Source organism: Elephas maximus, chromosome 19, assembly GCF_024166365.1.
Source record: "Elephas maximus indicus isolate mEleMax1 chromosome 19, mEleMax1 primary haplotype, whole genome shotgun sequence".
Classification (NCBI taxonomy): Eukaryota; Metazoa; Chordata; class Mammalia; order Proboscidea; family Elephantidae; genus Elephas; species Elephas maximus.
Genome location: NC_064837.1, coordinates 32,255,723 through 32,282,200, shown reverse-complemented (window position 1 = coordinate 32,282,200; position 26,478 = coordinate 32,255,723). Strand labels below are relative to the sequence as shown.

Sequence of the window (26,478 nt, the reverse complement as noted above, 5' to 3'; positions counted from 1 at the left end):
CATCACAGTTCAACACTAGGCTATTCTGCCTCTAATAATAAAAGTTGCAATGTAAAAAGACCAGAAAAGTCAACTATGACAGAAAATATTGCATAGAACAGGAAGTCTTTCAATGTGTGTGAGCAAACCCTATTTTGATATTTCTATCTTTAATATCTGTGTGCCTAAAGAACTCCATTTGTGATACGATACTGAACTGGGACCACTTAGTATCGGCCAAAAAAAAAAAATTTTTTTTTCTTTGTCATTTTGAGATTAAGATGAGAAAGATTTCATAATTATCCAAAATATATTTTTTGAAATAGAAGCAGGCAAATACTATTACTGTTTACTTTCTTTAAATGCCCCTGCTTGAATTATGGGGCATGTTCATTCTAATTTTATGGGGTAGGGAGTAATGAATTTGACTCTTCATTTTTACAGTGGACCATAGCAAAATATGCTCCCAGGTTTAATGGCTTCCAGCAGCAAGACTCCCAAGAACTTCTGGCTTTTCTCTTGGATGGTCTTCATGAAGATCTTAACAGAGTCCATGAGAAGCCGTATGTGGAACTGAAGGACAGTGATGGCCGACCAGACTGGGAAGTAGCTGCAGAGGTTTGTCAGTTTTGAGTTACTACTGTAAGCAATAGATTAATTTTTCTAGCCACAAGTGAGTTTAGCAACTTTCCTGTGATCAGAATTTTACTGTGAAAGCAAAAGAATTTATATTCCCTTGCTTCATTCTTGTACAGTAATGCCAAAACAAGCAGCTTTAGTGAAAATAGAAAAATGTTACCATTTCACATTGTAAACTTTGTGGGAGGGAATGCAGGAATAACTATCCAGTGTAACTTCCAGAGTACCCGTAATTGCTAAAGTAATGCCTACCGGGGCACGTAGACACTTTTTTATATTTACTTTTTAATGGACAAAGAACTTTAATACTCATCATTGTTACCGTGGTAAAAACAAAGAAAAAATGCAATTTTGCATCCAAATTTATTATTTGCTAGATTGAACAGAACTGGTCCTGGGAATGCCACTGGACCAGCATCATTTTGTTACATTGGGCGTGGTGGGGGTCACTATGAGTTGGGGCGACTTGATGGCAGCCGAGAACAACAGTACACTGAGGAGAAAAAATCACATTCTATTCCGTAGCTGGTTTTCTTTAATATCTCAGTAGACTGTACATTATAAATTATACATCTGAACTGTAAATTTTTAGGCAGAGAACTTTTATCTTTTCAAGATTAAGCTCTTAATATTTAAATGTAATATATTTAACCAAGTTCTTTGAATTTGTGTAGAAATGCTTATCTTTTGAATTTTGAAAAAAAAAATTTTTTTTTTTTTTGATCTTTTTCCTTGCTAGGCCTGGGACAACCATCTGAGAAGGAATAGATCAATTGTTGTGGATTTGTTCCATGGGCAGCTAAGATCCCAAGTCAAATGCAAGACATGTGGGCATATAAGTGTGCGATTTGACCCTTTCAATTTTTTGTCTTTGCCACTACCAATGGATAGTTATATGCACTTAGAAATTACAGGTGGGCTACAAAGTTCTGAAAAATTATTTGACTCCATTGTCTTTTACCTTATTTAAGCAGCTTGAGTTAAGTATAGCTGTTTGTTTACAGGAAACCCTGGTGGCATAGTGGTTAAGTGCTACGGCTGCTAACCAAAAAGTTGGCAGTTCGAATCCACCAGGTGCTCCTTGGAAACTCTATGGGGCAGTTCTACTCTGTCCTATAGGGTCGCTATGAATCGGATATTGACTCAACAGCAAAGCGTATTTGTTTGCAATGAGGTCTCGTAAAGATCAGTAGTCAGCATGTTATAATCTAGCAATCTAGCTTCAAGCATGATTCGAGGCTTTAAAGATTTGGGATATTCAAGCCTCTGTCTGACAAAAATGGGCAATCCAAGGCTCGACAAAAGAGAATTGATATTTTATTGTATGACCTAATTTGCCTTTTCTACAATACATAGAATATAGGGAACAATCAGTCTTTAATATCTTAGGAGGAAACCCTAATCTCAAATATAGGTATATTTCAGTGTGCATGAGGTTTTATAACGTGGGCTCATTTTTGCACCCACTGATTCATCTTTTAGTTTCAAGCGTGCCAGAAACTCTTTTTAAAATCTTGCAAAGTCATTGGTCATTAAGGAAATGCAGTCAAAACCACAATGAGTTATCACTTCACATCCATTAGGATGCCTGTAAAAACAAAAAAGAAAAATAAGTGTTGGAGAGGACGTGGAGAAATAGGAACACATGTCCATTGCTGGTGGAACATAAAATGATACAGCCACTGTGGTTCCTCAAAAAGTTAAAGATACAATTACCGTATGACCCAGCAGTTCCACTCCCAAGTATATATTCAAGAGAAATGAAAACATATGTCTACACATAAACTTGTACTTGAATGTTTATAGCAGCCAAAGATGGAAACAGCCCGAATGTCCATCAACTGATGAATGGATAAACAAATTGTAGTATATACGTACAATGTAATATTACTCAGCCATAAAAAGGAATGAAGTCCTGCTACATGCTACAACTTGGATTAACCTTGGAAACATTAATGCTAAGTGAAAGAAGCCAGACACAAAAGGTCACATATTCTTTGATTCCTTTTGTATGAAATATCCAGAATTGGCAAATCCCTATAGACAGAAGGCAGATCAGTGGTTGCCAGGGGCTTGGAGGAAGGGATAATGAGGAGTGATTACTTAAGGAGTGTGAGGTGTTTTTTTGGGGTTGGAGAAAAAGTTTTGAAACTAGAAAGAGGTGGTGGTTCCATGACATCATGGATATAGTAAATACCATTGAATTGTACATTTTAAAATGATTAATCGTATATGCATTTCACCTCAGTTTTAAAAAAAAAAAAACTTGCCAAGCCACTCATATTTTTATACCAGATGAACATCAAAAAATATTCACTTCCATGAAAAGAGAGAGTGGAGGGAGAGAGTGTGTAGCAAGGTGTATATGGGTTTTTGTGTGAGAGACTGACTTGATTTGTAAACTTTCACTTAAAGCACAATAAAAATTATTAAAAAAAAAAAAAAATTCACTCAGTAGTAACCCTGAATACCATCTATTGTAGCATTTTATGTATAAAATAACAGTCCTGGCTGAAATGTTCGCTATTTGTAAATCTGATAAATCTGCTTACAGTGGAAGGCTTTCAGTGAAACTTGCATTTTACTGATAAAAGCTTTTTTCTGTTCACAGTTATTAAGCTAGATGGTACTACCCCTGTACGATATGGACTAAGATTGAATATGGATGAAAAGTACACAGGTTTAAAAAAACAGCTGAGTGATCTCTGTGGACTTAAATCAGACCAAATTCTTCTTGCAGAAGTGCATAGTTCCAACATAAAGGTAATACTGACACCTCTGACAAGGAAACCCTCGATTCCATCCTTCAAAGATCATAGTTTTCTCTATCCTTAAAACATTAGTAGAATTAATTAAATGACCAAGGGAGATAATGTTGTTAGGTGATGTCGAGTCATTTCCAGCTCATAGTGACCCTGTGTACAACAGAATGAAACACTGCCCAGTCCTGTGCCATCCTCACAATCGTTGCTTTGTTTGACCCCATTGTTGCAGCCATGATGTCAGTCCATCTTGTGGAGAACCTTCCTCCTTTTTGCTGACCCTCTACTTTAGCAAGCATGATGTTCTTCTCCAACGACTGGTGCCTCCTGATAGTATGTTGAAAGCATGTGAGACGAAGTATCGTTATTCTCACTTCTAAGGAGCATCCTGGCTGTACTACTTTTTTAGACAGATTTCTTTGTTCTTCTGGCAGTCCCTGTTATATTCAGCATTCTTCACCAACACCGTAATTCAAAAACATCAGTTTTTCTTCAGTCGTCCTTATTCATTGTCCAGCTTTCACATGTGTAGGAGGCAGTTGAGATGATCAAATACAATAAAAAAGATTTACCAAATTTTCCAATCCAGAAAGGGTTATCAACTAGAATAACCAAAAAAAAAAAAAAAAAAAAACCCCATTGTCATCAAGTCTATTCCGAATCTACTAGAATAAAGATGTCATAATGATGGTGGTATTTTTCAAGAAGAGAATACCTAAGCCCACAGCTGCCTATATGGGGTGACCTACTTGCGCCACTCCAGTGTAGGTTTCCCCCAGAGACTGCTGCTGCCACACCTGAGTGCCCTTGTGTATCACCACTGTAATAAAATTCTTCCTAGTTCAGGGTATTTTATGTAGTTACAAATCATGATAAACAGAGAAAATATTGAGGTCGTCAAGGATTTCACTTTTCTTGGACCTACGATCAATGCCCACGGAAGCAGCAGTCAAGAAATCAAATGACATACTGCATTGGGCAAATCTGCTGCAAAAGACCTCTTTAAAGTGTTAAAAAGCTAAAATGTCACTTTGAGGACTAAAGTGTATCTGACCCAAGCCATGGTATTTTCAGTCACCTCATATGCTTCTGAAAGCTGGACAGTGAATAAGGAAGATCGAAAAAGGATTGATGCGTTTGGATTATGTTGTTGGTGAAGAATATTGAATATACCATGAACTGCCAGAAGAATGAACAAATTTGTCTTGTTAGAAGTACAGCCAGAATGCTCCTTAGAAGTAAGGATGGCAAGACTTTGTCTCACGTACTTTGGACATGTTATCAGGAGAGACCAGTCCCTGGAGGAGGACATCATGCTTGGTAAAGTAAAGGGTTGGCGAAGAAGAGGTAGGCCCTTGACAAGATAGATTGGCACAGTGACTATAACAGTGGGCTCAAGCATACCAACAGTTATGAGGATGGTGCAGGACCGAGCAGTGTGTTTCGTTCTGTTTTATGTTGGGTCACTATGAGTGACCTAACTCGATGGCACCTAACAACAACACTGTAGTTAATAAATGTGAGTTTTTGAGTATTTTTGTGTGTGTGTGTGTGAATATTTATGTATACTTGGCCTTTGAACACACTAGGAAATTAGTGAATAAAAACAAATTGACACAACCTAATAAATATAAAAAATATATATATATATATATATATATAGCCTACCCTAATTTGAGCTCCTACCATTGCTATCATTTGTATTTATCTTCAAAGTTTCTGAACAAACTTGCACCTCGTTGATACTTTTTTCATATGAAATGCAAAGACGTGACATCTCTAAGGGTTTTGGGTTTAAATGCTTGAAGAAAAGGACAAAACTTAAAAAGTCAATTATATACAACATATCTCCTGCCTATGGAAAGGAATGATGGGGTTTTTTGTTTATTTGTTTTGTTTTGGCAATGAGGTTATTTTTCGGTTATTTTGTCAACCATCTTTTAGTTAGTGTGAGAAAAATTATTCAATCATCTTGTTTGTTCTACTGAGCAACTAAGACGTTTGCTTCAGATATGTCAGAGAGATGATTTTCGATTTTATCTGAAACATCTCCCCTTTCTCATCTTGCTTCTTTTTTTATAGAACTTCCCTCAGGACAACCAAAAAATACGACTCTCAGTGAGTGGATTCCTATGTGCATTTGAGATTCCCATCCCTGGATCTCCCATTTCAGCTTCTAGTCCAATACAGACAGGTAAGATAGAACTAAAAGCTTCTCCTCATAAACTCAGCTTTAGAAAGTGGTCTGGGAGTTGCCATAGTGTTTATATTTGTTTAGGCCGAGGATATTAAAGCAAAAGAATGTTTGAGCTAGAAGGAAACAGTAGTGATCATTCGCCTCAAGTTTCTCATTGTATAGATGAGAAACCTAAAATCCAAAGTACCCAAGTGACTATTACGTAACTAGTTATTAGGTAATCTACCACTGGAATTCAGATCTCTTTTAACTCTTAATCTAAAACTAACACGGCAGCAGATGATATGAGAGGAACATACTATCAGAAAACACAAGCATAAATATAGCTAAGCAGGAATTTGTTTATCTAATATTACATGTGATTTAATATGGTAATTCAGTGAGTCTTTCAGCTATTAATATGCTTTGTCCATTCCTCTTTATACTGCTTACAATTAAGCTTACTCCCCAACTATAAAGGACTTCATAGAGAAGGAGTCTCCAGATGGTGAACCCTCTCTTAAGTCTTTAGACACCTTTCTAATTGGCACTTAGTAGGTAGACTAATGGTAGTTAGTAGGTCAGACTAATTGTGGATTGGTCGATGATTTACTGTTGCTTTAGGTTTTAGGTTTAGAGCAACACTGTGCGATAGAACTTTCTGCAATGATGGAAATTTTCTGTAATCTGTATTGCCCAATATGGTAGCCACTAGTAATATAGGCTGTTGAGCACTTGAAATGTGGCTGGTGAGACTGAGGAAATAATTTTTTAATTTAATTTTAATGTAAAAAGCAACATCTGGCTCAAAGCTACCATATTGTATGGAGCAGATTAGAACTCCTTATGTGCTGCAACATGGTGCTGATACAGGTGTTTTTACAAAACTCTGCTTACAGTTTCTAGCAGATACTCTTGCTTTGTTATTTGTTCAGTCTGAGTTGAGGTAAAACCTGACATTGAAATCTTCTCCAAAAAAAAAAAGAAATTCTTCCAGTCAACCTAGAATTATTATTTGAGTTATGGTTTCTGCCTGCTTTCTGTTCAAAGGGACTGTACTACCACTGGTTTGGATCCCCAGGGTACTTGAGAAAAGAGTCAAGATAAAGGTATCTGAAGCGCTTATAGTACTGTATTTACCTTTGAATTTATAGATTTCTCCTCTTCCCCATCTACAAATGGAATGTTCACCCTAACTACCAATGGAGACTTGCCCCGACCAATATTCATCCCCAATGGAATGCCAAACACTGTCGTGCCGTGTGGAACTGAGAAGAACTTCACAAATGGAATGGTGAATGGTCATATGCCATCTCTTCCTGACAACCCCTTTACAGGCTACATCATTGCAGTCCACCGAAAAATGGTTAGTTGTACATTAGCCAAGTTACTGCTGGTCTTGCCAGTCTCATTTGTGGGCTATAGTCGTTTTCTGTCTTTCCAACATCTTCACTGAATTTAAGTTTGCATATGGTAATGTAAGTGATTGCAGCCAGGATTTAGTATCATACATGATGGCCTGTGTATGAAAGGACATTCCTAAGTCATATTTAGACACAGTAGCATAGCTGATGCATCAGAGTATTACTTTCTTTAAGAAGCTTGTGTCTCCTATATGTTCATGTAAGGAGCCCTGTTGGCACAATGGTTGAACACTCAGCTGCTAACCGAAAGGTTGGCGGTTCAAACCCACCTAGCAACTCCATGGGAGAAAGACCTGGCAATCTTCTACCATAAACATGGCAGCCTAGAAAATCCTATGGGGCAGTTCTAATCTGCAACATGGGGTCACTATGAGTAAAAATCAACTTGACAGCACCTACCAACGCCATATGTTCGTGTAGGCAAGTACGTCTTCTCTGCCATATAAATGTGCTGCCTTTGGAGAAGGTACGTTTTTTTTTTTGAGGACACAAGAATGTTCTTGGGCAAGACAAGCTGTGTATAATTCTTCCCTTGGTAGACTATTATGTGGCTATTACATTAAAGGCTGATTCTTTGATAAAAACAATGGAAGATATGAAAAACCAATCAGTGGATAATTGTTAAAGAGATAATCTATGTAAATGGCAATTTGGTAGAGTAGAAATAGCACTGGACTAGGAATTGAGCAACCTGCTTTAGTTCTAATTCTGCCACTAGATAGCTGATTGAGCTTTTTCAGCCTCAGTTTCCTAATTTTATAAAATAAGGGAGTAGGGCTGCTAGATAATTTTTAAGATTCATTAGTCACCCCTACCTCTGTTCAAAATTTTCTCCAGCTTTCTAATTTCCAGGGTGTCCAAGTTATAACTTTCAGTGATGATTAAAACAAACATCAGAATCTGACCAAGACAGTTTAACCTGACATCACAGAAGATACCAAGCTTGACTGTCGTCTCTTCTTTTTTTCCCTCTTGGGCTTTGCTTACTCTTCTCCTCAGTCTTTGTCTTCTGTTTTCTATCTTATTTTGTTGGTGAATTTTTCTGGTTTCTTTCTTTAAATTTTATTCCCGTTTTTTTTTCCTGGTATAAAATGTATTGTGCCTTGCTCATTGAAAAAGCAGATGAACTGAGTTTAGTAAAGATGCTGAATATAAGATCAATATACAGAAATCAAGTACATTAGTTATAGAACAGCAACAAGAGAAATTGAAATTGTTAAAAGATAAAAAGGGGATTGTATTAATTTCTAGGGCTGGTGTTAGCTGAAGTCACTAAACAAATAATTTCTTTTATAAGGATCAGCACAAAGCTGGTTCCTATGAGGCAGAGGTTAAAGATGTCCCAAATGTCCAGCTTTTCCAAGCTGCTGTACCACTCCATCATCTCTAACATCAGCTACTCCCTCTCCCCTCAGCACTCTCCCTCCTGTCTTTGGATTCCCTAATTTGCTGCAAAGTCTCACAGAACTCATGAACTACATAAAGGAAATGGCTTAGCCAGTTGTGGAGGCTGGCAAGTCCCAAGTTCGTGGGTCAGGCGTAGGCTTCCCCCAACTCACATGGCTGCAGGAACTGATAACCGGCAGTTCAGACCACAGGCACCTGGCTTCCAAGGCTGTAGAAGCTAATGAATCAGGTCACACACTAGGCCACCGGCACAAGGGGCTGTGGAGGCCAGCAAATCCCAGAATCGGCAGGTCAGACAGCAAGCCTCTGGGGAGGTCAGCTGATCACAAACTGAACGTGGGAGGCTGCAGATGCAGGGAGAGTGCCTCACCAGAACACACACATGCATCTTAGATGCAGGCCACAACCAGCAAGGCTATGTATGACCCAGTATACACCTTACACTAATCTTGCCTCATCAACGTGTAAAGGTCAGGATCCACAACACGTAAAATGGAGGACAACTACACAGTACTGGGAACCGTGGCCCAGCCAAGTGGATACATAACCCCAACCATCACAGGTTCCATATACCTTGTTTGCATAGTCCCACTCAGTCATTGTGTGTGAGTCACAAAGACCACGGCTTGACGGGCCATATTTAGTAATTCATTGCACCGCAGTCACAGAAATTCATTTTCTCACTGTTCTTGACACTAGAAGCCCGAATTTACGGAGTTGGCAGGACCATGCTCCCTCTGAAGGATCTAGGGGGAGAATCCTTCCTCGCCTCTTTAGCTTCTGGTGGTTCCACCTATTCCTTGTTGAGGCTGCATAACTCCAGTCCCATCTCCACATGGCCTTCTTTTCCTTTTCCCTCTGCCTTTCTCTTACAAGGACACTTCCACTTCCCATTGGATTTACAGTCTTCCCAGATAATCCAGGATGATCTCACCTTGAGGTCATCATTTAATTGCATCGTAAAGATTCTTTTTCCAAGTAAGGTCACATTCACAAGTTTCAGGGATTAGGATGTAGACATATCTTTTGGCGGGGGCGGGGGGTCACCATTCAACCTATTACAGGTACCGTTTATCATAATATCAAAAAAATCAAGTATCTAGGAATAAACTTAACAAATGATGTATAAGAGATCTATACAGGAAACAATAAAATAGTGTTGATAGAAATTAAAGAGGACTCAGATATTTTAAGAAATAAACCATGTTCATGGATTAGAAGACTCAGTATTTTAAAGATAACAGTTCTCCACAAAATGACCTATAGATTCAGTGCATAATCCCAATAAAAAATGCCAACTGTGTGTGTATGTGCTTGTGTGTCTGTGTGTACATGCATGTAACTTGATAAGCTGATCCTATTATGTGAAAGTACAAAGCACCAAGAATAACAAAAACTCTTGAATTAAAGCATGAGGAATTGATCTACTGCATATCAAGATTTATCATATAAAGCTATGATACTGAAGACAATAGGTAGTAATGCAAGAAAAGACAAGCCAGTGGAATAAAGTAAAGAACATAGAAACAAGTATGATTTATAACAAAGATGGTATTGCAGAACAGTGAGGGAAAGTTAGCTTTTTCAGTAAATGGTGCTGCAACAATTGGGTATCCATATGAAACTTGACACCTACCTCTCACCATACAAAAATCAATTCCAGGTTGATTGTATAAGTAAATATGAAAAGTAACACAATAAAACAGCCCCTGGAAGATAATAAAGATTAATATATTTATGACCTTAGTGAAGGGAAGACTACTTAAATTGGACAGAAAAAGCACTAAGTGTAAAGGGAAGAGATTGATAAACTTTATTAAAATTAAGAATTTTAGTTCCATCGAAAGACAACATTAAGAAAGTAAAAAGGCAAGCCTCAGAATAGAAGATTTTTGTAACTTATTACCAACAAAAAGGGCTCAATCCAGAAAATACAAAGAGCTCCTGTTAAGTCATTAAGAAGAAAACAATTCACTTTAAAAAAAAAAAATGGTCCAGATGTTTGAATAGGCACTTCACAAAATAGATATTCAAAAAGCCCATAATCTTGTAGAAAAGTGATCACCCTCACTAGTAATCAGAGAAATGTAAATAAAAACCACATTAAGATATCACTGCGTAGTATTAAGTAGACTGATAGTGTTGGTAAGCATCGGGAACTCTTATGAGAATGTGAATTGATAGAGCTACTTTGGAAGACAGTTTTCTAGTTAAAGATAAGCAATTCCGCTCTTAAGTATCCACCCAACAGATATGTACACCAGGAGATAAGTATAGGAATGTTCATAGCAACATTATCTGTAATAGCCCAAAACTGAAAATACCAATGGCCATTAATGGTAGAAAGGATAAGACAGTTGTGATATATTCATACAACGGAATGTCGTACAGCAATGAAATTATAGTTAGTCCCAACATAAATTAATCTCATAAACACATGCTGAGGGGAGAAAAAGAACAGACACAAAAGAAAACGAATTATGTGATTCTATTTATATAAACTTCAAAAACAGGAAGAATAAGTATGTGTGCATAGGATATGGAACTGCAACTAAAAGCAAGGAAGTGATTACCATAAAAATGAGGATAATAGTTACCCTTGGGAGGAAGCAAAAGGGAGGTTCTCGGAGTGCTGGTAGTATTCTGTTTCTGGAACTGAGTGATGATTACACAGCTATTTCCTTTATGATAATTCTTTGAAATATACTTTTCCCCCTTTGAATTAGTAGCCCTTGATGTAAAGTGATATTTTGACCATATAGACGATGTTCCAGGGTGGTATGAGGTGACAGCCTAGAGAACCAAGGATATGTCTGTGAGTTGGAATTGCCCTTAAGCACAGCTTCATGTGGTCCCATCAGCGAAAATAACTGGGAGAGTCATGCATTTCTCCAGCTGTTTCTTACCAAGCATTATCAGATTGTATAATAAGCACTCAAGTGTGTTTTTTGAGATCTTTCTTAGAAAACAACTCTTAGTTATGATGTACGTGAAGTATTATATTGTATATAAAATACTAGGTAAGTTAAGCATTATATACAGTTTTCTAATTATTAAACCATAAAGCTATATTGTCATCTTGAATTTGCACTTTTTAGCCAGTCCCCTATTTCCAGATTCCTGCATGAACTAGCCAGTCGTATTTGGGAATGCCTAAAATTGATTTTACTGTATGTCTATCCCAAGTCAACTCCCTTTCCCCATTATTTCTATGAAAGACAACACCATTCTTCCATGCCAGCGGCCGAAAGCTGAGAGCGCTCTTAGTTTTGTTTTGTTTTCCTTTCAAAACTCCATATTCAGTATATCACTGTGCTTTTAATTTCTTCTTTCAAAATACTACTTGAATTCATTTTCATTGCTGATTTCTTCTTTCAGACCCTTTTGACCTTATGGTTCAGTTATTTCGAACGCATTTTATTTTCCTTCTACTTCTCTCTGAAAGGTAGAAAAAGAAAGGAACAAAGCAAGGCAACATAGGCAAGAATATTCAGAGAGGTAAAGGGAGAAATAATGGATTGACACAGCAGCTAAATGGCAAGTCAGTTTCAAGAAAGAAAAAAGTGATTACATGGGTCACAGAAGTCGAAAAGAAAGAAAACTGACAAAGCTTAGCAATGTAACCAAGTAAAGAAATACAGCAAGGATTTGGCATGTTTAGGTCAAGTGAGTTTTTTTCAGATGAGAGAAAATGTCATTAGAAGAGGACAAAAGGAAAATTCCTGGTGAGATAGAACTGGGAGCATCATCTTTTGAGGAAGTGAGCAGGTATGGGCTGCCTGGCCCTGAGAAAAGTTACCTTCAAAAGAATGAAAATTGTGTGGGATCAGAAAAGAGATATATTGAGAAGAATAGAGGAGAGAGATGGGTGTGGTTCCCAAATGGTCTCATTTATAAATTAGTAAAGTAAGTCAATTCTTAACAAATGTTAAGAATTGTAGTGGAGGAAAAGTAGAGGTTTAAGGAGAGAAGAACTAAATCTAAGTTTTTAATTTTTTACAGAATTGTTACACTGAAATGGGTTTTAAAATCATGTATTTAGCTAAGCTTGAATGTATAATGACAAAATCAAATGTTTGAGAATCTGAACTAAAGAAGGATCTTTCCACTTAGAAACTAGTCATCCCCTAGTGAGTTTATACGTTGTTGGTTTACTTAGCCTTTCTAACTACTACAGAAGACCAAACTTTTTATAAAGAAATGTCCAAGTGTTCAGGAGCTTTTTGAGCAGTCCCAAACTCCCACCAATTTTTCTATTATACTAAACTTCGGTTTTATGCAGCAGCCATTTCCAAGCTAATTCTATGTAGTATCTTTATAGTAAAGAATATCATAGAAATCACCTTAACATACTCAAAGCAAATATTTTAAAATTTTAACTTACTTTTATTCTATCATGTATTTAAAAAACAAAAAGGAGTAAAGCTGCTTAGCTGCTTTCAGGAAAGTGAATAACATTATGAAACTAAATACCAGGATTTCACAATCCCCAGAAGTTTGGGATGCTCATTCTGAGCAAAGTGCATTTTGAGGGAGTTTTTTATTTACGGCATATTTTCTAGAGATACGGTTTTAATTATTTAAGGGACTTGATGTATTAAAGTATTATTAGTTTTTACATGTGATTCAGTGTGTGAGAAATGTTTGTCAGAGAAAATTGTAGTTTGAAAATACAAAATGCTGAAAACCAAGTTTGTTGAATAGGCAACAACTCTAAAATTGGCAGTACCTCAGCCTTTCAGTGATTCCACTTTGAATAGCCATTCTCTTCATACTCATAAGGATGGTTTCATAAAAGAAGAGTGTGGTCGTGACTAATTTGAAAATGGTAATGATGTGTGTCATTGGCAGTCTTAGCAAAAGGAAATGGAGGAGTCAGAGGCCTGTTTTCTCAGCTCTCTCTTCTCTTTGTTTGTACATATAGATGAGGACAGAACTTTATTTCCTGTCATCTCAGAAGAATCGCCCCAGCCTCTTTGGAATGCCACTGATAGTTCCGTGTACTGTGCATACCCGGAAGAAAGACCTGTATGATGCGGTTTGGATTCAAGTATCTCGGTTAGCCAGCCCGCTCCCACCTCAGGAAGCTAGTAACCATGCTCAGGATTGGTGAGTTCAAGAGATCAACCTAAACTTATAGTTTCCAAACTCTAGAAGGGTAATAATTTATGTGCATTCTGTGTGATTCCATGTCAAGTTAATTACTCCTTTAAGAACCATCTAGAGAACAGACCAGTTCAACCATTTGATTTGATATTTTGAGTAGGAGAGAATATACAGTTTCCATTAGTCACCTAGACCATCTAGTGTCGAACAATCCTTCCATTCTCTAATTTCTTGCCTAAATCCTTCCTGTTAATATTTCAGGTAGTATCTTCATCTTCTTTTATTGCAAAAGGAGAGGATTTGATTTCATCAGGAAATTTGTATCATCATTTAAAAAAAAAAAGTGTTGCTGTTCAGTCGATTCTGACTTATAAGTGACCCTATACGACAGAGTAGAACTGCCCCATAGGGTTTCCAAAGAGCAGCTGGTGGATGTGAACTGCCGACCTTTTGGTTAGCAGCCATAACACTTAACCACTGCACCAGCAGGTCTCCGTAGTTCTCTGAAATTCAGGATGGGAGCAACAGTGTGCTTATCTATATATGAACTCTGAAAATTCTCATTCTGTAACAAATGATTCAGTTGGATTGTTTCCAGCTATGTCATTTTAACATAGAATAATTTTATTAAGCCTGGGTAAAGAAAATAAGCATCTTCTGTTTTCTTTCTATTCCCTCTTCCAGTGTTGGGATCTGATGGCTCATTTATATCTCAGTTGAATTAAAGATTGTTTTCTTATTATCATGATGCAAGTGAGAGTTCTGCTTCTTTGTTGACTGAGTAAAAAAGTTCTCTCTGCTGATGGCTGTTTGTTATGGTGCAGGGTCTTTTGATGATTAGGATAAGACTGAAGGTAAATAAATGTTAAGGGAAAACTGCAAGTAATAAATGAGCCATTTAGTTGGTAAATGTGTTTAGTACAGATGACAACTGAGCCAGATTAAATTCGAAGTGAAAGTCTGAGTGAATTAAAAGACTTCTAGATGAAGCTTTATGTATTAGATGTGGATTATGAGGGAAAAAGGAGTTCAAGCTAGATTTTCAGCCTCAGCAGTTATTGGTGAATGGCAGTTACCATTTAATGAAATGAGAAAGACTGGAGAAGGAACAGGTTTTGGCAAGAGATGACAGGAATCAAGTTAAATTCAGCATACCTACTATATATCTAAAACGCAGTGGTGAAGAGCCTGGCCGCTAACCAGAAGGTCAGCAGTTCGAATCATTGGAACTCATTGGAAACCCTATGGGGCAGTTCTACGCTATCTATAGGGTCACTACCAGTCAAAATTGACACGACAGCAATGGTTTTATTATATATCCGAGTAGGAAATACACCTGAGTGTTCCTTGATGGAGATATAAATATACTTGTCATCAACAAATAGTTGGTATTTAAAACCATGAGACCAAATGATGTCACTTAGAGAGGAAGAGTTAGATAGAGAAGATGCCCAAGATCTAATTCCTGTGGCATTCCAACATTTAGAGGTTGAGAAGAGGAGGAGGAGGCAAAACAGGAGTTTGAGAATAAGCAGCCAGTGATGTAAGAGGAAAACCAGGAGTAAGTAGTGTTCCAGAAAGCTAAGTAAAAGAAATGTTTCAAGGAAAGAGTGATCAGCTGTTTCATATACTACTGATGAAGAAAAAGAATGGTAATTAACTACTGGATTCTGTAAAATGGCAGCCTTCAGTGACCTTTGCAAAGCTCTTTTAGTGGAATGCTATAGGTGAAGGCATGGAGGACGGAGTGGGTTAAAAAGAGAATGGTCCTACAGACATTAAAAAGATAGCAACAGCTTATCTTTTAGAGATACACGCTGAAATATTTATGGATGAAATGATACTAATGTCTGTGATTTCCTTCAAAATAACCTAGTAGGGGCCTGGAGCAAGATGGCATGAGCAGCTGCACGACCTCCCCGCTCAACACAAAATATCCCCCCCCCCAAAAAAAAGCAGAAACTGGCAGAACCAATTTTGTCAAAACTCTGGGAACCAGAAAAATGTGACATATAAACAGTAGGAAAGCTCTGGTTTTCTATTCACTTGCGCCCCATCCCTTCCTCAACTCAGTGTGGCCATTTTTTTTTTTCTTTTCTTTTCTGGGTCCACGTTTGCATGTGTTTTTGTGTGTATGTGTGTGTGCTTTAAGTGAAGGTTTACAAATCAAGTCAGTCTCTCATACAAAAATTTATATACGCCTTGCTATGTACTCCTAACTGCTGTCCCCCTAATGAGACAACACACTCCTTCCCTCCACTCTCTATTTTTGTGTCCATTTGGCCAGCTCCTGACCCCCTCTGCCCTCTCATCTCCCCTCCAGACGGGAGATGCCAACATAGTCTCATGTGTCTACTTGATCCAAGAAGCCCACTCTTTACCAGTATCGTTTTCTATCCCATTGTCCAGTCCAATCCCTGTCTGAAGAGTTGGCTTTGGGAATGGTTCCTGTCTTGAGCCAACAGAAAGTCTGGGGATCATGACCTCTGGGGTCCTTCCAGTCTCAGTTAGACCATTAAGTCTGGTCTTTTTAGGAGAATTTGGGGTCTACATCCCACTGCTCTCCTACTCTGTCAGGGGTTCTCTGTTATGTTCCCTGTCATGGCAGTCATCACTTGTACCAGGCACCATCTAGTTCTTCTGGCCTCAGGCTGATGTAGTTTCTGGTTCATGTGGTCCTCTCTGTCTCTTGGGCTCATAATTACCTTGTGTCTTTGGTGTTCTTCATTCTCCTTTGCTCCAGGTGTGTTGAGACCCATTGATGCATCTTAGATGGCTGCTTGCTAGCATTTAAGACCCCATATGCCACTCTCCAAAGTGGGATGCAGAATGGTTTCTTAATAGATTTTATTATGCCAGTTGACTTAGATGTTCCCCAAAACTGTGGTTCCCAAACGCCTGCCCCTGCTACACTGGCCTTCGAAGCGTTCAGTTTATTCTGGAAACTTCTTTGCTTTTAGCTTAGTCCAGTGTGACCATCTTTAAGTGGCATCAACCCACGCTCCCAGAGAGGGAGCCTGGTCTCTGTTTCTAGATATGAAATATCTAGACTAGGCAAATGCATAAGAACAAAAGCTTATTAGTGGTTACCAGGGACTAGGGGCAGGAGAAAGTGGGAGTATAGCTGAAGGGGTATGAGTTTCTGTTTAGGATGATGAAAAACTTTTGGAAATGGGTAGTGGTGATGGTTGTACAACACAGTGAATATAATTAATGTCATGGAATTGTACACTTAAAAATGGTTAAAATGGCAATTTTTGGCCTGGTGGCATAGTGGTTAAGTGCTATGGCTGCTAACCAAAGGGTCAGCAGTTCAAATCTGCCAGGCGCTCCTTGGAAACTCCGTGGGACAGTTCTACTCTGTCCTATAGGGTCATTCTGAGTCGGAATCGACTTGATGGCACTGGGTTTGGTTTTTTTTTTAAATATATTTACTGCAATAAAACATTTTAAAAAGCAAAGAATCTAGTGGAAGTGGCTAAGGATATAAATCAAATGAGTTGAGTGATGAATGCATGGGGGTTCATTGTAAAATTCTTTATATTGTGAATGTTTATATCAGTAAATTTGAAATTTTAGATTAAATGGACACATTTCTGGAATTAAGGTTTATGCAATAGAGTAATTATTTTGAGGAACAGGAGGAAGGAACAAAGTAAAGATTTGAGGGTAGTGATTCGAGATTTCAATTGGGTCAAGGAATTGTTATAGTAGTGATACTAGAGTAAGTGATATGAAAAGTCAGGAGATGGTCGTTACAAAGGCAGGATACGTAGAATTGAGATTTTGGAGGTAGTAAAGTTTGTGCTGACAAAGCCTAGAGTATGATCCTTAGAGAGGGTGGCTTAGATGGGGTGGAGGAAATTATTGTTGGAAGTGAAGAGGCCAAGGTATTGTTGAATTAATTACATTGCTCTTGAGGTCAACAAGAAAACAGAATTGATAGAACAGTGAACCAAGTGCTAAAATCTTTAGTCAATAAGGAAGAGATGCACTTACTAAAGAGGAATAGTAGTGTTAATACTGAGTAGCAGAAGCTACAAAGAAGTCACATTTTTTTAGAATGAAGGAAATAAAAATCACCTAGGCGTGCCAAAGAGAGGAGTAAGGAGGAGACCCGTATCACCTCCAGGTTCTAGGATGTATGGAATGTATGAGAATAAGTATCACTGAAGAGGCTGTAAGGAAAGCAGGGTCCTCCGCAAAGCCAGGCTTTAGTTAGAGCAAAAAGGCAAAGGAAATGTCGAGAAGAGAAGTGCGACTTAGTTCCCTTCAGGAGCGCTATCTGCTCATTTTGTCCCTTTACTTTTCTTTTGATTCTTCACTTATCCTTCATTTATGTTTGAACATGATACTAGACAGTATGGGCCATCAATATCAATTTACTCTCTGAGTTGCACAGAAAAATGGGAACTCCCATCTTTCAACAAGATACTCATTTTCTTACAATGAATCCTTATCATGGTTTCATTAATTTCGGCAGCCATATAATTGCCACTACCAAGTCCCAAATGAACAGTATACTACTCTTACATCATATTCCTTGTACTGCTTCTTATTGGGACAAGGATGAGTTAAAAAAAAAAGTCTGTCTTGACAATAATCATTGACAGTTAAAGGAAGTTATTTCCAGAATGGTGTGTAGCTTATAGCTTTGAGTAGTTAAAGCACAGGGAAAAGGGGTACCTAGCTGGTACCACATCCAGGATTCTGATTAAGGAAGGCTTCTATATATACAATTGGTCAGCTCCTCAATAGACTGTTAAGACTTTTCAGCCTTCAGTGGTGTGTCAATGTTCTTGTCATGGAAAGGTGTAATTATTTTAGTTTAATGTGAATTAAATCTCCTAATATCATAAGGGCTGAAAGATAATTGATGTATGACTGCATGATTGACCTATATTGTAAAATTTGCATGGACCACATGGACTCATTTAGGGGCATCTGGCCGCCTAGTACGTCCACGCTGCTGTAAGCAGGAATACAGCGTGGGAGTCCAGAGTGCGGTTGGTACAGGGCCGCAACTAATGGATTAGGATAAGTCACGTTGAACAGTCAGCCTAAGCGTACTGCTGTGACAAATGTTCCTGCAAGATGAAAAGGAGTTGGACCCCAAGCCAGAAATGCTTCTTATGCTATTTGGTGTATGTTCTCTTCTGTTTCAGTGATGACAGTATGGGCTATCAATATCCATTCACTCTACGAGTCGTGCAGAAAGATGGGAACTCCTGTGCTTGGTGCCCATGGTATAGGTAAAGTGACCAAAAGAAAACTTATAGTGGAATTGCAGCTTCGGATAAAGTACCTTTTTAATAAGGTTTCCAGGTTTGAAACTAGCAAAGAGTGAGAAGGTTGAAATAAACTTAGGAATTACCCATTCCTCTCTTTGTTGTGAGGTCAATAGCTAGATTTTGCTTTTGAGACCTAGCTGGTTTAATAAACTCTACAGTTTATACCAAATTCATAGTTTTTGATCAATAGTTCTTATTCTGTATCTTCAGCTCCTTAAAAATAAATCACTTTGGCAATTCTGAGCCCAATAGAATATAGTCTGCATAGTAGACCTTGCTGGAAGTCTGTTCTAGCGGGGAAAATGCCTGACAATACTAAAGTCAGCCTTTAGAGAAAAGAAATCACAGACTTACAAACTGAGTCTAAAGTATACATTGGAACCATGGCTTTGTCATGGTTTTTCTACCCACCCGCCTCAGCACCATGGATTTTTGTATACATTTATTTAACGTGCAACTTTTCAAACAAGGAAATAAGTGTTAGTAATACCAGATAAATTGCCTGCCTCAGAGCATTAAATAATTGAATTTAGAATTTCTTCAGATCTGTGGTATCTCAAATGTCCAATTCTCATATCATTTATTTGCCAGAAAGCTCACATCTTCATGTGGCTTAACAAGTGGCTACCAAGAGCTTTGAAAAACCAAAGACTTGAGAAATGATAATTATCAGCATGATTCCCTGAAATATTAATAATTATTAATATTTGTCCACTTATCAGACTCTGAAGCTAGAAGCCCATCGTGAAGCCCAAGGAAGTAGAGACGCAGGATAGGAGCATATTACTGATAAAGAAAATACATGTAGAGTCTTTCATAATTATTTCTTCTTCAATAAACCTTTTTTTCCTCTTTAGATTTTGCAGAGGCTGTAAAATTGATTGTGGGGATGACAGAGCTTTCATTGGAAATGCCTACATTGCTGTGGATTGGGACCCCACAGCCCTTCACCTCCGCTATCAGACATCACAAGAACGGGTAAGCACTCAGGGCTACCATAAGATGGTGGATTTTATATGTTTAAGTGTATCATGCTATTTCTGTTTTAGACAATTTAAATAGACTCAGAAAAACATGCATTGGCATTCTCTATGGCACTTAATATACTGACAGGACTGCTGTTTTTTTTTTTTTTCAGTTTTCCCACTCCTAGAGTCAATTGTATTGAGGCATTTAAATAAAATAAATCTAGAAACAAGATCCTGGGTGTAATTCTCTGGCCATGGCATATCAAGCAGGAAATCTCTCTCTGCCTGTTCATTAGATATCAATGAAGCTACAGCATTTGGTAACCACAACTACTTAGTTTAAAAACATCCCAGTGTTATACTTATTATCTTTAATGGGTATAGTGATCAGAGAAGTTAGTAAAAGGACTGGAATGTTTTAAGACTGGACATCGAAGAGTAGGCCTCCATAGTTGTTGTTTACACTGGTCATTCATCTATTCCCACTCTCTGACCAGAGCAGTTTTTAAAATTTGAAAATATTATTTCAAAAAGAATAGTAACTCCATACTAAAAATGTTTGCCTTAGGCAGTTTTCAATCAACCATATATTATTTGAAGAGTAGATTGATGAGGTAGCTTGTAGACAGATATATGAAAAATCTGATGGAATAGCAAATGCAACAGAATCAAAGAAGTTTCATAAGTAACATGAGGAATTGTAGTGATTTTTGCATTTTATGCACTTGATTGTTGCAAGTTGCTGTCACTGTTGCTGTTAGGTGCCGTCAGGTCGGTTTCGACTCACAGCGACCCTGTGTACAACAGAACGAAACACTGCCCCGTGCTGTGCCATCCTTACACTTGCTGTTATGCTTGAGCTCATTGTTGCAGCCACTGTGTCAGTCCACCTTGTTGAAGGTCTTCCTCTTTTCCAGTGACCCTGTACTTTGCCAAGCATGATGTCCTTGCCATCACTATTTCTTTTTTTCTCAACGGTAGTGGTTTTGTTTTTTTTTTTTTTAAGTGGAAGTTTACAAATCAAGTCAGTCTCTCATACAAAAACTTGTACACACCTTGCTATGTAACCCTAGTTGCTCTCTGCCTAATGTGACAGCACACTCCTCCTCTCCACCCTGTGTTCCCCATGTCCATTCAACCAGCTCCTGTCCCCCTCTGTCTTCTCATCTCCCCGCCAGACAGGAGCTGCCCACGTGGTCTCATGTCCGTCACTATTTCTTAAAGCTTTCCCTTTAGGTTAGGTTACTGCCTTTTAGGCAGGTTAGTGATGGTAATTGACTTCTCTGTCTTTTTTGTGCTGTTGAGGAGTGAGGAAACTACCAATTTCCCTGTCTTAACTACTCAAAGCTATAAGCTACACACCATTCTGGGTGTAACTTCCTTTAACTGCCAGCAGTTGTGTCAAGATAGCTTTGTCAGTTTCCCCACTTAATTTTTTTTTTTTTTTAAACTTATCCTTGTCCCAACAAGAAGCAATACAGGGGCTATGACCTTGAACTACCTTGAGATCCCTAAATATGCCCCACTCACCCTGAGTTTCCTGGCAGCCCTCACTAGCCAACAATAAGTATAATTGTGGATAGTTCCCAAATGAAAGATCATTGGGCAAAAGCTAAAGGAAGCTGAAGAGAAGTTGATGTCCCCACAGGTCATGCTCATTATAGCAAAGTAATTCAGTAACCTTAGCCACGCATCCTTTGGGATGAGGAGAGATTTTGGCAACTGATAGAAAAATTCCTAAGTCTTTGGAAACACAAAATCTGATAGGACATTATTCTGACAAGACACTCCTGTCAGATACAAAAAAATTATCTCTGGAAGTTTCTTTCCCTTTTTAACAAGCCCTGTGTGCAGTCTGAAATGCTCTGGAGGACATCCTGCTTATAGGAAGAAGGGGTTACGTGACCAGTTAAGTCTTGCCCCACATCCAGTTTCAGTGATACACTTAGGGTACCATGGAAACCAAGTGCCACTGAGATATCCTGCCTTGCTGGGGAGTAGGGCCACATGACTCATCTGTTCTCGTCCTACATGTGGCTTCTGCCTGTGTCTGGCAAGTCACGTAGACAAAGGAAACACACTGATTCAGAATTAAAATTATTGCCCATATACTTTATATCTTTTATTCCAGTGATTTCCCTTGTAGAAATTCATCCTAGGAAAATACTTTGTAATATGCAGAGAAATACTCATCATAACATTTTTTAGGATAGTGAAAAATTAAAATCAATTTATATTTGTCCCCTATTAGAGAAATGGTTAAATAAAGCATGGTATAGTCATTGGATAAAACATTATAGTCATTGAGAATGACGGCGTTTTTACAGACATACATGGGAAGATAATTATGATATGTGACATTTTTGAAAAAGCAAGATACAAAATTGCATATACTGAAAGCATCTCTTCAAATTAAAAAGAAAAAAAATACTATTTAGGAATAGGACAGGAGAAAACCTGCCAATATTTTGACAGTAGTTGCCTCTAAGAATATAAAGGATTTCCCTGCTTTTTTACATTTTTCTCTGCTTTCCAAAATTTCTACCTGAACACTTCATTTGGTAAATGGGAGGAAAAAAAAAAAAACTAGTCAGCAATTACTCTTTGTCTGGACCTCACATTCCTCAACAGAAAATTGACCTAGATGACTTCTTACAGCTCCTTCTTTTTTTTAATAGGCTTATAATATGTAAAAGCTACTCCTTTATTCCATATGTTTTGTGTTAAGGGTGAGCTGTTAAAGCAGCATGGAGGAAAAGCAAACAGGTTGTCGTTACGTGCTGTGGAGTCGGTTCCGACTGATAGCGACCCCATGTACAACAGAACGAAACACTGCCCAGTCCTGGGCCATCCTCATAACCCTTGTTATGTCTGAGCCTACTGTTGCAGCGACTGTGTCAATCCATCTCTTTGAGGGCCTTCCCTCTAGTTTGCCAAGCATGATGTCCGTCTCCAGGGACTGATACCTCCTGATAACATGTCCAAAGTATGTGAGACATAGTTTCGCCATCCTTACTTCTAAGAAGCATCTGGCTGTATTTCTTCCCAGACAGATTTGTTCGTTCTTACTGTAATTTGTGGTTGGCCATGGAACATTCAATATTCAGTATTCTCCACCAGCACCGTAATTCAAAGGCGTCAATTCAACTTTGGTCTAGTTCATTGTCCAGCCTTCTCGTGCATGTGAGGCAATTAAAAACACCATGGCTTGGGTCAGGAGCACCTTAGTCTTCAAGGTGACACCTTGGCCTTTCAACACTTTGAAGAGGTCCTTTGCAGCAGATTTGCCCAATGCAATGCATCGTTTGATTCCTTGACTGCTGCTTCCATGGCTGTTGATTGTGGGTCCAAGTAAAATGAACTCCTTGACAACGTCAGTCTTTTCTCAGTTTATCATGATGTTGCTCATTGGTCCAGTTGTGAGGATTTCTTTTTTCTTTATGTTGAGGTGTAATCCACATTGAAGGCTGTAGTCTTTGATTTTCATCAGTACGTGTTTCAAGTCCTCTTCACTTTCAGCAAGCAAGGTTGTGTCATCTGCATAACACAGATTGTTAATGAGTCTTCCTCCAATCCTGATGCCTCATTCCTCATATAGTCTGGCTTCTGGGATTATTTGCTCAGCATACAGATTGAATAAGTACGGTGAAAGGATACAACCCTGACACACACCTTTCCTGACTTTAAACCGCTCAGTATCCCCTTGTTCTGTTTGAGCGACTGCCTCTTGATCTATGTACATGTTCTGCATGAGCACAATTAAGTGTTCTGGAATTCCCATTCTTTGTAATGTTATCCATAATTATGATCCACACAGTCGAATGCCTTTGCATAGTCAATCAAACACAGGTAAACATCTTTCGTGGGGGGAAGGAAGAGAGCACCTATAAGTAATTTAGACTATTTGAACAATAGTAGAGGATCTGAGATGAATCCCAACAGGTAAAAGGAGTCTTTATCATTTAGGGAAATTTTATCAATAAGTAAAAATTACTGTTAGTTCACAAATATGGACTAGTATCAGTCGTCCTTCCTCCCTCTCTCCATCTAGCTCTATAGCCTGTGTCCACAGAAAATATAGTCAATAAAATAAGCATTCTTCACGAGCTTACTGTAATTTTTGGTTGGCCATAAATCCTTCCTGGTAAAGATAATAGAGAGAATGTTTAACTGGCTGTGAGAAAAGAGACACTGCATTATCTGATACACCTTTTTTTAACAAGTAGTTACTCATTCCAGCTACTGTGATACAGCATGTTTTCTTTGGAAGCATGTTAGGTTTTCCCTTGGGTGACCAGCTCAAAAAAGGTGATGAAAGTTAGTATCTTGTTATTAAAGAATTTATGTTCAGAGAAGAAGTGACCTAAGGTCAAGTCCGGGTCATTTTCTTTAAAAAAAAAAAAAGAAAATTTCCTCTAAGTTCTACTTTTTAAAAACATTCTTTAAAATGGATGATGATGCAATGCTAAAATTTTAATTGCATGATCAACCCCAACCGTGATAGTTTATAGAGTCATGTGACAGCCTGTGACTCAGCCATCATCTCTAGGGAAAAGTCTCACCTCACGTGCCTCTTCCAGTCTGAACTTTGGGAACTATGCCTGTGTGACGGCACTGGGTACTGGGTTTATGCCTGTGTGATCTAGGCAGCCCAATGTTCCCATCCTGTGTTCCAGGAAGGGAAACAAGGGTGAAATTGCCTGTGGAAGGGAGGAGTAACTAGGACAGTGGGATGATGGATGGCATGTGACCTTTGCCAGAAAGAGAGAGGTGGTCATTGTTGGGCTTGTAGACCAACTCCCCCACCTTCCCATACGTTATAGAGACAGAAGAGTTCCAACTTCCTCGTTCCTGCTTGCTTGTTATGTAGCAGCCAGGAATGGGGGAGGGAAAATTTTTTCCTTCTCTATTGTATTCTGGGTCCCTCATTCTCTCCCTCTCCCCACCTCCAGCACCCACAACACACATCCCTACACTCCTGACCCCTCCTGCTGTCCCTCCTTTTTATGCTTACCTCTCTTTGCTCCAGAGCCTAGCATGCTGCTTAACAGGACCCCCAAAATTTTGTGCTGGTATTAGGAGACTTAACAAAAGCAGCATGCCCTCTGTGAACTTGCTTCCTTTTTTGTCATCTCGGATCACCAAAAGGCCCCATGAGGCAGGAGGCAGACAGTGATGTTCTGATAACTGTGCTACATGATCTCACTGTGCAAATGAGTTGTATCCTGTGGGATTTAATGCTCTGGTGTGTTGTCTTCTCGTGACGAGCTTTTCTCTACACCTTCCTTATTTAATCCAGACCTGGCATCTGTGTTTCAGCGATTTTATTTCTCCTGGCCTCTGTAGAGTCTGCAGCATACTAACAATACTCTGTCTTTCTGGTTTCTATTTTAGGATTTCAAAATTGTGAAATAAACAAGCAGTTCCTTATTTGTTTTTGTGTCATTTTGACACATTCAGAAATTTTTTCCATTATGTTATTGATGTGATATTTATGAATAAATGTGCAGGTGCTATATATACTCAGAGACTCCATTTTGGGTTTTATATATATATTTTTTTCCTCCCCTCATGTAGAGTAAGATAAAGGTAAGAGGTCGAGACATAGCCAGGTACCCGTTTTAAACGTCTCCCCGCCCGCCCCCCGCCCTATTCCTCCTGTCCCCTGCCTGCAGGTCCTGGATGAGCATGAGAGTGTGGAGCAGAGTCGGCGAGCGCAAGCCGAGCCCATCAACCTGGACAGCTGTCTCCGTGCTTTCACCAGCGAGGAGGAGCTGGGGGAAAACGAGATGTACTACTGCTCAAAGTGTAAAACCCACTGCTTGGCAACCAAGAAACTGGATCTCTGGAGGCTTCCCCCTATCCTGGTATGTGACAGCCCACCTCTGAGAGAGCAGGAGTCTGGCATAAAGGAATGAAGCCTTGAACTAATAGAAACTTTTGTTATTTTTGAGTATAAGACCCTCCCTGCTGCAATGTTTAAAACATTTTTTCCATACAAAGATTTTATATTGGGCACAGAGGTGAATTGTTCTACAAATATTTGGTAGTTCCTGTTTCTAAACTGCTTATAGCCCAGAAGAAGAGAAAAGTCATATAGACCAGTAACTAATTCAGCACAATATGTGAGAAGTACCACAAGTGGTACAATCTGGTGAATTTGAATTTCAGGAGAGATTGAAAGCTCCCCTGGCTGTATGGATAGAGGAAGCTTTAGGCGGAGCTTCAAATCCAAAAAAAACTGTTGCCATCGAGTCGATTCCAACTCGTAGTGACCCTATGGGACATTGTAGAACTATTCCATAAGGTTTCCAAGGAGTGACTGGTGGATTTGAACTGCCAACATCTTGGTTAGCAGGCAAGCTTTAAACCACTGCACCACCAGGGCTCCAGGGCCTTAGGGAGTTTCTTAGTTATCTAGTGCTGCTGTAATAGAAATACCACAAGTGGATGGCTTTAACAAAGAGAAGTTTATTTTCTTACAGTGAAGTAGGCTAAAAGTCCAAATTCAGGGTGTCAGCTCCAGGGGAAGGCTTTCTCTCTCTGATTGCCGTCTCATCAATCTTCCCCCAGACTATGAGCTTCCTTGCATAGGGACCCCAGGTCCAAAGGACGTGTTCTGCTCCCGGCACTGCTTGCTTGGTGTATGAGGTCCCCCTGTCTCTGCTCGCTTCTTTATTCTATATCTCAAGAGATTGCCTCAAAACACAATCCAATCTTGTTGAT

The 26,478-nt window shown here is 38.8% G+C and overlaps 1 protein-coding gene across 2 annotated transcripts in view; it reads left to right on the top strand.

Annotated features, from left to right (window-relative positions):
* Positions 1–26,478, top strand: part of USP32 (ubiquitin specific peptidase 32) — a 212,936-nt gene that overhangs the window by 178,021 nt on the left and 8,437 nt on the right. For both annotated transcript variants that reach the window (XM_049860791.1, XM_049860790.1), the window contains exons 22-30: positions 424–597; positions 1,358–1,532; positions 3,230–3,381; positions 5,463–5,574; positions 6,711–6,922; positions 13,312–13,496; positions 18,659–18,745; positions 19,642–19,762; positions 25,428–25,619. In XM_049860791.1, the coding sequence (XP_049716748.1) occupies positions 424–597; positions 1,358–1,532; positions 3,230–3,381; positions 5,463–5,574; positions 6,711–6,922; positions 13,312–13,496; positions 18,659–18,745; positions 19,642–19,762; positions 25,428–25,619 (1,410 nt within the window). The remainder of the gene's footprint in view (positions 1–423; positions 598–1,357; positions 1,533–3,229; positions 3,382–5,462; positions 5,575–6,710; positions 6,923–13,311; positions 13,497–18,658; positions 18,746–19,641; positions 19,763–25,427; positions 25,620–26,478) is intronic.